This window comes from Eleutherodactylus coqui, chromosome 5 (assembly GCF_035609145.1).
Source record: "Eleutherodactylus coqui strain aEleCoq1 chromosome 5, aEleCoq1.hap1, whole genome shotgun sequence".
Classification (NCBI taxonomy): domain Eukaryota; kingdom Metazoa; phylum Chordata; class Amphibia; order Anura; family Eleutherodactylidae; genus Eleutherodactylus; species Eleutherodactylus coqui.
The window spans coordinates 216,227,394-216,239,263 of NC_089841.1; the positions used below are offsets into that span (position 1 = coordinate 216,227,394).

At 44.3% G+C, this 11,870-nt stretch overlaps 1 protein-coding gene and 1 pseudogene across 1 annotated transcript; one reads left to right on the top strand and one right to left on the bottom strand.

Moving 5' to 3' along the window:
* The first annotated feature begins 1,471 nt into the window (after positions 1 to 1,471).
* LOC136628934 (tigger transposable element-derived protein 1-like) lies at positions 1,472 to 2,414 on the top strand (annotated as a pseudogene).
* A 3,536-nt stretch (positions 2,415 to 5,950) lies between these two features.
* Positions 5,951 to 11,870, bottom strand: LOC136628935 (D(4) dopamine receptor-like). Its single transcript, XM_066605009.1, has 3 exons — positions 11,838 to 11,870; positions 9,130 to 10,108; positions 5,951 to 6,255 (listed from the first exon to the last, which is right to left on the bottom strand). Exons 1-3 carry the CDS (start codon positions 11,868 to 11,870, stop codon positions 5,951 to 5,953), a joined length of 1,317 nt encoding a protein of 438 aa, XP_066461106.1.

The following is an 11,870-nucleotide window of genomic DNA, read 5'->3' on the forward strand; positions in this document are numbered from 1 at the left end:
TATGGGCGGCTTGAAGTGCTAATTATCCTCAATGCAAATCCACCCATGGGCACTGGGCCATAATCTGCATCTGAAGATACCCAGAATATGTGCCATGTGTGAACATACCCTGAGAGTAAACATCTACCACAAACAAGTCTGCTGGAATGGATGTGGATTATACCTTTGTATTGTAAAGAGCCGAATCCACATCCAATTTGTGTACAAGGTATGCTGATGGTTCTCCACATGAAAATACACTCCTAGGGACCTTTCACACAGACAGACCATTTACTGCCGGACACAGCAGAATTCTGCATCAAATTTCACAAAGCTAACTGGATTTTTCATTCCACATCAGAATCAACATGAAGTCCTGCAGATGTGAGAGTTTTTTTACACTCTTAAAAAAGATCATGTGTACAGATAGTCCCCCGACATACGAACATTCGAGTTACGAATTTCGGTACATACGAACAAGGTCGTCCTCAAGCGCCTAAGGCTAATTCGCATGGCGGCAGAGTGGTGGCAGCAGCAAGCAGGAGCCGCACCTGCCGCAAACAGTAGCTCCCTCTTACTGTACCCACGTGGTTTCAGTACAAGAAGTGTTGTGAACTCCAAGCACAAAGGACGTGGTATGCTGGAATTTCTAAGAAACGCCAGGCCATCACGATGCAAACAAAAGCTGACATCATAAAAAGAGTGGAGCGTGGTGAGAAGATGTCTGATGTTGCTCGCTCATACCAGATGAATCGTTCTACCATCGGTACTATTCTGAAGAGCAAGGATAGGATCATGGAACATGTGAGAAGTTCAGTGCCTATACACTCTACTGTTATTAGTAAGAAACGTGGAAAAGTGATAGAAGAACTTGAACATCTTCTGAGCATTTGGATGGAGGATTGTCATCAGAAAAGAAAGCCACTAAGCTTAAAGGGGTTGTCCCGCGAAAGCAAGTGGGGTTATACACTTCTGTATGGCCATATTAATGCACTTTGTAATATACATCGTGCATTAATTATGAGCCATACAGAAGTTATTCACTTACCTGTTCCGTTGCTAGCGTCCTCGTCTCCATGGTGCTGTCTAATTTCAGCGTCTAATCGCCCGGTTAGACGCGCTTGCGCAGTCCGGTCTTCTGGCTGGTGAATGGGGCCGCTCGTGCAAGGAGAGCTGGTCACCGCGTCGTCATCGTAGCTCCGCCCCGTCACGTGTGCCGATTCCAGCCAATCAGGAGGCTGGAATCGGCAATGGAATGCAAGGAAGGAGAAGAAAATCCATGGTGCACCATGGGAGAAGACCTGCGTTCCACCGTGGGAGAAGACCAGCGGCGCCATCTTCACAAGAAGAAAAGAAGAAGCTGCAGAACGCTGATGCAGGTAAGCGCAATGTGCTTTTTAAAAACTAACCCATGCTTTCTTTTTAACAGGGCAGAATGCGGGGGTAAGTGAAAAAAAAAAATTTTCACTTTCGCCGCGGGACAACCCCTTTAATGCTGATTCAAGAGAAGGCTTTAAGTCTTCTTGAAGATGTAAAGACAAAATATGGGGAAGAAGCAGCAGATTTGACCTTTACTGCAAGTCATTGATGGTTTAACCGCTTCAAGGTACGTAATAACCTCCATAACATAAAGGTCACAGGAGAGGCGGCAAGTGCAGATATGGCAGGAGCCCAGGAGTTCCCCGCTACACTTAAGGAAATTATCAAAGAAGGTGCGTTTTCACCTCAGCAAATATTTAATGTTAACGAAACAGGCCTTTATTGGAAAAAGATGTCAGACAGAACCTACATCAGTAAGGAAGAGAAGTCTATGCCTGGCTTCAAACCCGCAAAGGACAGACTGACGCTACTGCTTGGCGGAAATACTGTAGGAGATATGAAGATCAAGCCATTGTTAGTGGATCATGCTAAAAAACCCAAGAGCCCTGAAAAATATAGCTAAGGCCTCACTTCCTGTTGTATGGAAGAGTAACCGAAAAGCCTGGGTCACTCTTACTATGTTTCAAGACTGGTTTTATCACCATTTCATCCCCGAGGTGGAACGGTACTGCCGGGATAAGAACATTCCCTTCAATATTCTTCTCCTTTTAGATAATGCACCGGGCCACCCTCCTTTCCTAGAGGACTTTCATGCAAATGTGAAGGTAGTTTTCCTGCCACCCAACACCACCTCCCTACTCCAGCCAATGGACCAGGGGGCCATTGCAACCTTCAAGAAATATTATCTCCGTCGCACGTTTCGTCAGGCACTGAAGGCAACTGAGAGTGAGTCTGGGATGACATTGCGTTAATTTTGGAAGAACTTCACTATCTATAATGCCATAAAGAACATTGATGCTTCATGGCGTGAAATTACCACGGCCACCATGAATGGGGTTTGGAAGAAACTGTGCCCCATGTTTGTCCACGATTCCCCTAGTTTAGCAAAGCTATAGGCAGAAGAACAAAATGTAGTTGACAACTTAGTGAGCATCAGCGAGAAGCTTGACCTTCATATTGAGGAACAGGACTTCCATGAATATTTTGCTGTGCACAAACCAGGAGCTGAGAAATGAAGATCTCATGGAACTGGAAAACCAGAGGCAAGAGGAAGAAAAAGAGGACGAACTGGAAGTGGAACCAGCACCGAAGCATTTCCAGACCATGATGATGGCAAAGGCATTTCAAATGATTGAAGACTCTCTGCCACTCTTTGAATCACAGGACCCAAATGTGGAACGGTACACCAAGGTTGCAGCATCTGTCTACGATGCACTTCATTGCTACCGTGCCATATACGATGAGAAAAAGGCGGCTACTACCCAGGCATCCTTAGACCGGTTCTTTAGGAGGATGGAAAGATGAGTCTCATCAGGCCGCTGAACCAGTGCCATCGACGTCAGATGTTACAGCATCCACGCCAACATCTTCTCACCCTCCTTCTAATGTTGATGTCCCGTTATCACTGAGTGCTGATAACTCATCCTCTCCAATTGTTGATGCATTGTCTCCCATTTCTGCTGCTCCACCATCGCCCAACGTCTCTTCCAGTTCCAGTCAGTAATTTCCCACAGAAAGCCAGTCCACGTACTCCAGCTGTGTCACCTTATCAAGGTAAGATCCTATTTTTGTTACTATTTTTAGACCCAACGATTCTATTACTTGAATGTGCATTCAAGTAATAGAATCGGACATACGATCAAAATGGACTTACGAACAGGCTCCTGGAACCCCCCCCCCTCCCCCCACCTCAAGGAACCCCTTTGTTTAAATGGACAAAAAAAAACACAACTGCAAATCCACAGCACATCTGTATTTGTTAAAGGGTTTTACCTCTGAACCCCTTGGTTGCTGCTGACCAAGACATGTGACTACTGTAGCCAATCACTGGCTACAGCAGTGACTGACTGAAGCAAGTGATTGGCTGCAGCAGTCACATGTCCTGTTTAGTAGCAATCAGAAAGTACAGAGTGGATATGAAGCAATTTTAAGTAAGGCTGCCTGTCCACGGGCGTTAGTTCATTGCGTTCTCCGTGGCGATAATCTGGCTGTAGTGATCACTTTCCATAGCACTGTTATGGAAAGCGCAGCCGCGGCACCCACAAGCAGAAAATCATAGCAATTCTCCACTCACGGGATCTAAAATCACAGCATGCACTGATTTGCCACGATTCTCCGCGGTGAGCCTGAAACATAGGCTCACCGCAGAGAACTGACAGCGCGCCCCCCCCCTTTCCACCCGTGGCAGAATATTGCTGGCGATATTCCGCAACGGCTGTGGACAGGGGGCCTAATGAGAAAAACCCCTTTAATACAGGTTTTAACTACTTGATTAAAACCTAATGAACAAGGTTTGAATCCACAGCACTTTTTTTACTCTACATGTGGATGGGGTTTCCTAAACTGCAGCATCTTAGATCACCCTAAAAAGAAAAGAAAAAAACAAAAAAACACTGTTTAGTACAGGTTTCTATTGTACAGGATTTGCACACATTGTCCAACTGATGCCCCACATGTGAATATGGTTTGACCATTTTCCACCCTGCTCAACCCCAATACCCTTACGTTAAGGTGACCAGACATCCCGATTTAGGTGGGACAGTCCCACTTTGAGACCCTGTGTCCTGGTTTCTGCCAGGACCCCAGAGGGACAGCCATTTGCCACTCTTTTGGGACATTGGGTCACCAATATAGTGATTACCAGCTGGGGTGCCGCAGCTCCACGGCCGGTAATCGCTCTGCTGCACTGCAGGCCGGATGCACATTCTGATGGCACTGTGAAGACCAGGAAGCAGTGAGTGTATGGGTCTTAGGGGGAGCACTAATACTATGGGGCTTCTGGGGTGGGTGGGGGGGGGGAGGGGGTTACTATTGGTATAGGGGAGTGATAATACTATTGGGGCTACTGTGGGAGTTACTATTATTGCTGGAGCTGGTGTAGGGCAGCGATAATACTGTTGGGGCTAACCATTATTGCTGGGGCTGGTATAGGGGAGCGTTGAGGCCACCCTGCATGTGTCAGCGAACCCCATGCTGACTTGGCAGAAGTTTACACATGGCAAATTCTACGTTTAATAATTGTCAAAACACGTACCATTGGTGCAGATTTTGACTGGAAATCAGATGCATACCTGCACGGGGAACTGGAAGCCAGGGAGCACTGACAGCAGGAAGCCTACGTACGGTGTGTGTATGAAATCAGTTGCAGGTATGCGGCTGATCTCCAGTCAAAAACGCACCAATGCTATGGATTTTGACTGTTTTTGAATGCAGAAGTGCTGCAGAATTTGCTCCCCATCTTTTTTTGAACCGGCCCTGTATTTATGACAAACCTAAAATCATGGATTATAAGCCCCGCCCCTGACCACACCCCTTTGTCCCACTTTGACCCTTGGAAAATCTGGTCACCTTACTTATGTTACATTCCATCAGTATAGGGATGAGAAGCTGGGGTGTACAAAAGCAAAGGGTCCCTATGAATTTCTCCACTTTTTTAAAATCTAAGGAACGGATCTTAAGATTACACACAGAATAGACACGGCAGAAGATCTTACCATCAAAAGGCCTGAAGCTTTATTTTAATTAATACTTTAAGTTTCGCTTTGCATATTCTCAAGAACTATATACAAAAATGCTGAACATCCAATAAAACCAAACAGACCAAAATAAAATATAAAGCAAATCAGGAAAAACATATTTTAACTTTGTACAGAGTGAGGTCGGCGCAACCAATGAGGCCTGTGTGGTCTTTAGCAATTTTTTTTAAAGTTGTTTTTCAGAGGGGGGTGTTAAGAAAAATATTACATCCACTGCATGAAGATAGAACCCGTCTATCTGTAGAAGCCATTTGAGTTGTTTCATAAAACTTTTAAATAAAATAAAAAAATTCAGTTTTCATGACAACCGGTATCGCTCAAGATGCTAACCGCCAGGCACTGAGTTTTTGAGCCTGCACTTAACTATGGCTACAATGCCACTTAAGACATCCATTGGGCATTTAGTCACTCCCCCCCGCCCCTTTTTTTTGCTATTTTAAAAATATTTTTTAATAGATTACATGATTTTGTTTCCTTTAATGGCCATTAATGACATGGCCGATTATTTCAGCATGACTGCATAACTACATTGAAGGCATATAATATTAAAAACATACATATTAATTACCAGCCATAATCATTTCCTGGCATTTCAAAAAGAATTGGAAGTCAGTCAATGTAATTTTCTGACATTTTCATATGACAAGCCGGAAAGACTTTGGCCGAATTTCCCCCTAAATTTTTGTATGCATGGCTTATTCTCTTATGCCCATCATTCACCATCTGTAATACTTTGCCTGGCTGTATAATAAGTCTGTTACATTATTTAATAACTTTTTACACTATAGATAGATAAGGTAATTGAACCTTGAAATGCACTTTAACCATTGAACACTTGCCTGGGAATAATGTGTTCATTACAAAAACCACTGGTAAGACAATATAAATAATTTTGCTCATAAAACAGAGTTTCCCGCTTGAGAAAGAAGTATACAAGTTGATGACATGCTGCATGACCTTTCTTGTAAAGCGGTCATTACATTGTTGCTTGGGACATCAGGGGTGGACCTCCTTTTACCACTTTTCCGGTGGGACCAGCAGCACCATCTCCATGGAAATAGTTTTCGGCCAAGTTGACGGAATTTATCCCGAAAACGCTTGTTGATCCAGAAATACACAAAGCAATTAAGAAAGCCATTTCCACTTGGAAGCCACAATGCCGCAAATTCCACCCACTCGGGGACTCGCTCATGGCTAATAGCTGAAAGAGGAAAAAAATGAATAAAAATTTGTAGGGACAATTTTTGCTGAAAAACTTAATGGATCTTCAGTTAGATATAGAAACTCCTGCCAAAAGCATAGCATGTTTGCAAAAGAGTGAATGACACCTGTGTAGAGCCCTTCATGGATTCCCCAATTTCCTAAATAGTTTAAAAAAAAGATGGACACTTAGAAGCATCTACTGGGCGGCTCCCTTCCCTTCCCAGCTTGACTGACAAGTCTCTCCCTCTTTGCATACAAGAGGACACCTGTCAATCAACCAAGTCAGGCAGGGAGAAGCCAGTTGGGAGATGCCCAGCAGACTTCTCCCTATGCCCAGCTGTTTTTAAAACTATCAGTATCATTTTTGGAACGCTAACTAAGGGCGGGCAGACACGGATGTATTTGTGCGTGCAAGATTTAGGAGTGAAATACATAGAATAGCAACCATCGATGTCAATGGGTTCATAGACATTTTGCGATGTTACGCGCACATCTCATATGCAAAAGGAAAAAAAAATAGAACCTGCTCTATTTTTGTGTACATTTCCATACTAAAGGCCCCCATAGAAGTCTATGGGTGTTGCACAAATGCACTTGCAATATGCAAGGGGATGCGTAAAACACTGCGCAATTCTGTGAAAGAAAAACATCTGGAACTCATTAGCCTACAGAGCCATTTAAATCAGGACGCAAAAAGGCATATGCCCGTGTGGAGCTATCCTAAGATTCGGTGTTCTATGCATTTTATACAGCCCATCACAGGATGAAGAAATGTACGAAGAAAACAGTTACTGGAACAGAATATTCGCATTTACAGGTGTGTGATTCTGATCACATGACTTGTGGTTGGATTTGTGAGGAACATATTACTGTAGGTTATCATAGATTAGTGCCAACAAATTAATGTGAAGTCCTACTATAGAATGTGCTGATAGTCAAGTTTTATAGTTTAAGTGTACTTATCATTTAGCTTTTTCGTGTACAAAGCAGGCGATTCCAGGCACTTTTTGCAATATAATAATCAGCCTGTTTTGTATATTTTTAGCAGGGAAAAAAACCCTTGTACTAGTCCTAAGTCTTATGCAGCTATGACAAGTATTGCTAAGCAAAATCCATCTTCACCTGGCTGCCAAGCCGAATAAGGGAAAGTGAATACAGGACTTCTGCTCTTTATGGTCACTGTGCCTGCACCGTCATCTGTAGTGCAAGCACAGCAGTTTACATACCATACTTTAGTAACTGCTGCCATGTCGTCAAATGTATCTATTTATCCCAAGATATCATTTAAAGGGGTTGTCCCGCGAAACAAAGTGGGGTTATACACTTCTGTATGGCCATATTAATGCACTTTGTAATGTACATCGTGCATTAATTATGAGCCATACAGAAGTTATTCACTTACCTGTTCCGTTACTAGCGTCCTCGTCTCCATGGTGCCGTCTAATTTTCAGCGTCTAATCGCCCGATTAGACGCGCTTGCGCAGTCCGGTCTTCTCCCTTCTGAATGGGGCCGCTCGTGCCAGAGAGCGGCTCCTCGTAGCTCCGCCCCGTCACGTGTGCCGATTCCAGCCAATCAGGAGGCTGGAATCAGCAATGGACCGCACAGAAGACCTGCGGTCCACCGAGGGTGAAGATCCCGGCGGCCATCTTCACAAGGTAAGTAAGAAGTCACCGGAGCGCGGGGATTCGGGTAAGTACTATCCGTTTGTTTTTTTTATCCCTGCATCGGGTTTGTCTCGCGCCGAACGGGGGGGGCTATTGAAAAAAAAAAAACCTGTTTCGGCGCGGGACAACCCCTTTAATATTGCTGCCTGATCAGGTGCCATCTAAGGAGAAGCTATCTTGTTCTACATACAGCTTTCCTCCCCACATTGCTCCCTCTCACTGCTGACACACTGTGCATCAGGCCTCAGCAGTGAAAGGACAATGTGAAGAGCAGCACAGGGTGGCTTGACCTCATACAAAAGTTAGATCATCTGTTGGAATCAATAGATACATTTGACACATAGCAGCAGTTCGTAAAGTGTGATATGTACACTGCTGTACCTGCACTACAGATAACAATGCAGGCACAGTGAGAAGCAGGCATCAGATTCAGTCTCCATATTCAGTTATGCAGCTAGCTGAAGACCGTGTGCTGTCACAGCCAATAATGAGTTAATATGAGCTGTGTTCGTCATATGCACCATTCTATATTCTATGCTTTGCAGTGGCTATTGTTATTTTTGCTAAACATATACTTATTACTGTAATTACTGTAATGTTTTTCTACATGTTACCCCCCCCCCCCCCTCCTGTTTCTTGTGAGGTCCTATCCAGCTCCCTGCCAGTGCCATTTGTTTTATGCACAGGATAGACATCAGAGAGGATTTTCCTTTGACTCTATAGACTACTATACTGAAGGTACAGTAAAAAAAATTAAAAAAAATTCCTGAAGTTTGAACATTGCATCCTACTTCCTGGAATCTTCACAAGCAACTGGATTGGCTATAGATGGTGATAGACCCTGTACAAGCAATGGTGGATGGGTGCACTAAATATTTGACCTCACACTCAGCTTACTCACATGTACATCGGGGCAGTATAGACAGCTTTGGCTTAGCCATGCTTCTCCTCTGCATAGCCAATAGGGGCATCATTCTACTAAGACTAAAAAATGCTTATAAATTGCCTGCTCCGACTAGATCAGGAGAGCATAACAGTCTAGGAAACTTAGCATATGCAAGTTTTATTACGGTATATACACACACTAGGTAGGGTACAAGGAAAAAAAAACAAAAAAAAGGAAGGCCAACTTCAAGTGAACGGTGCAGCAGGACTGAATGAGTAATCAGTTAAACCAGTATTAATGAAGCAATAGTATGTGCCTTACCGTTATACAGGATAGTGACCATGCATGGTGCCCAACATGCGTAGAATACACAGACCACTGGAATCAGGACCCTGGACGCAGCGTCTCCCTTCCGTTGTCCTCTTTCTCCCACTTCCCTGGCTATATACAGACTGTTATTTATTCCATACAGGTTAGCGGGTGGCATATGTTCACACACAGTGGGAATTTCCAGTTTCTGATTTCTGCCAGCTAAGCACACACTCATCCGCCTGCTCTGCTTTCTTGCCACCAGCCACAGTCGAAGGTTGGCAAATGTGACTATGGCCGAGCAAGGGAAAAAGATGACTGTTGTGAGGACTAGAGAGTAAGTCATATTACTGGCATAGTCTGGGTTACAGATAAGGGATGCCCGGGAAAAATAAACCCGTATGACTCTTCCACCAGGGATGGAAATGGGAAACAAAAAGATTGGTGGCAACAACCAAGCTGCAGCAATCAACAACTTGACCCGGCGGCGGCTCATTACCCTGTTGTAGTGTAGAGGAAAGAACACTGCCACGTAGCGCTCCAGACTAATAGTTGACAAGGAGTAGATGGATGAGGCAAAGACAGATGAATTTAGGAAAGCCACTATGTGACAATACGACCCAAGAGTAGAGTTGATGTCATCTTCATCACTAGGCTCGAAAACAAGGCTTCCATACAGATTGAGCGGGACCACTATTACAGCCAATGTGACATCTGTGCCAGTCAAGGAGATTAGAATATAGCGACTGTTACTGGACCAGCCAGAAACTGATGAGGCAATGACTACCAGAACAAACAAGTTCCCCAAGATGATTAGACAACCCAGTGCTGCCACAATACCGATTTTCAGATCATGGTTACAATCACCGCACGACCTCTCTACTGTACGCTCCTGATCCATCTCCAAGGTGCTTGAATTCCAGGATGATATGTTCGTCAAGGCCCTGAGCAAAACGGATAGCATAATTGCAGCAGAATGGGTAGTCTTGGGCTAGCCGTTCAGAAGATGGATCCAATCCCTACAAAGATGTAGAAATAGCACAATCACATTGACAGAAAATAGATGATTTTACGGAAAAGAAAAAAAAAAAAAAAGGCTAAACAAAAAAATGCAAAACTCCTACAATAGAAAAAGGGCATTAACTTTTGCAGACATCAACACTTGTGTGGTTGTCAAGTCACACTTTTTTGTCCATAAGTTTACAAAAACCGTTACATTTGTGTGAATGAAATTAAAGCTCTTTCCACCAAAACTATGGACACCATAACAGGACCCCAGTGGACCCCATTGTAAGCAAATGGAGTTGGTCAGGGTCCAGTCGTAATAGTATAAGGTATCTAATGGATCCAGAGAAGTATTGTAGCTTGTGTTATAAATGAGAGTCACCATCACTGGTGAACAGAGCCCAGTTAATGGCTTATCCCTGCAGCAATACATATATTACATACTTGGATTTGCTGCAGCTTTGACCAACCGTGCTGGACTCCATAAGTGAATGGGTTTGTTAAGTCATTATTTATTACACCTAACAAAATTTTGGTGCACAAGTGTGTGATCTGTGAAAGTAACCTTTTGGGCGCCTTCACACTGGCGATGAAATCGCACGATTTCCCAGCGCTGTGAGAAATAGCAAAATTATGAAGCCAATGACTTCCAATTGCTCACTTCACATGTGTGAGGTTTTAACGCTTGTGATGCAGCGTGAAAACAAAAATCGCAGCATGTCCATTATTTTCGCGATCTGTCCCATTGCTTATAGTGGGGCCAGCGGCAGCCCCATTTAAATCAATGGGAGAAGATCACAATCCGCTGCTGCAGCTGTGAAAGCAGCAGCAGGGGATTTCCTTTCAGGGGTTTAACCTTGTTCTCAATGGGGCTGGAGCAGCAGCAGCGCTGGTCCTATTGAGAACAAAGGGATAACGTCGCTATCTGCAGCCGCTGCTGTGACAGCAGCGGCATGGGATCCCTTTATCCCAGTGGGGAGTCCCTTCATCACTGAACACTGACAGCAGCAAAAGGGTGTTCAGTGATGAGGGGACTCTGTGCAGGGATGAAGTAATCCCCTGCCGCTGCTGTCACAGCAGTGGCAAAAGAGCACGATCCTCTCCCTATGTTTTCAATGGAGCTGCCGTTGGCCCCATTGAGAACAAAGTTAAACCCCCAGATGTTTCAGCATCCAGGGGTTTCACATCCAAGGAATCCCCTGCTGCAGCTGTGACAGCTGCAGCAGGGGATAGAGATCCTCTCCCATTGCTTTCAATGGGGCCGGCACTGCTGCCTCCACTTTGAAAGCAATGGGATGAAGGGATTTCCTGCAGTGATGCCAGGCTGTTTTCACATGCCTCACATCCAGAGGTTTTAGAAGGTTTGCTAGAGTGATATCGGGCCGTGAATCACAAGTTTGTATTTCACCATATTTGATACATAAACATTTTTGACTTGAATGTGTCTCCCAACCATCACACGAAGTATAAAGGGGTGGAGAGCCAATCTATGCCAGACACTGACATATGGACAGTGGAGAATTAGAGCAGAACATTGACATGTGCAGTGGGGAAAAATCCCCTGAAATGTGCTCTTGCCAATGAGATAACTGCCACAGTGTGCTACAGTATAGAAACTAGTATGTTCACATCTGCGTTCAGAAGCTCCGTCGTAGATCCGTATGCAGGACTTTATCCGGTAAAATGCCGGATGGCTGAACGGAAACTAAACATACCTGATTATAGTCAATTGGGTTCGGTTGTGTCAT

Excerpts from the sequence above, each read along its gene's own strand:
- LOC136628935 (XM_066605009.1), bottom strand. The coding sequence starts at position 11,870 with ATGACACAACCGAACCCAATTGACTATAATCAG. Across the intron at positions 10,109-11,837 it reads ACCCAATTGACTATAATCAG|CCCAAGACTACCCATTCTGC; the intron begins GTATGTTTAGTT and ends CTGAACGGCTAG. Across the intron at positions 6,256-9,129 it reads GGTCACTATCCTGTATAACG|CTATTAGCCATGAGCGAGTC; the intron begins GTAAGGCACATA and ends TTCCTCTTTCAG.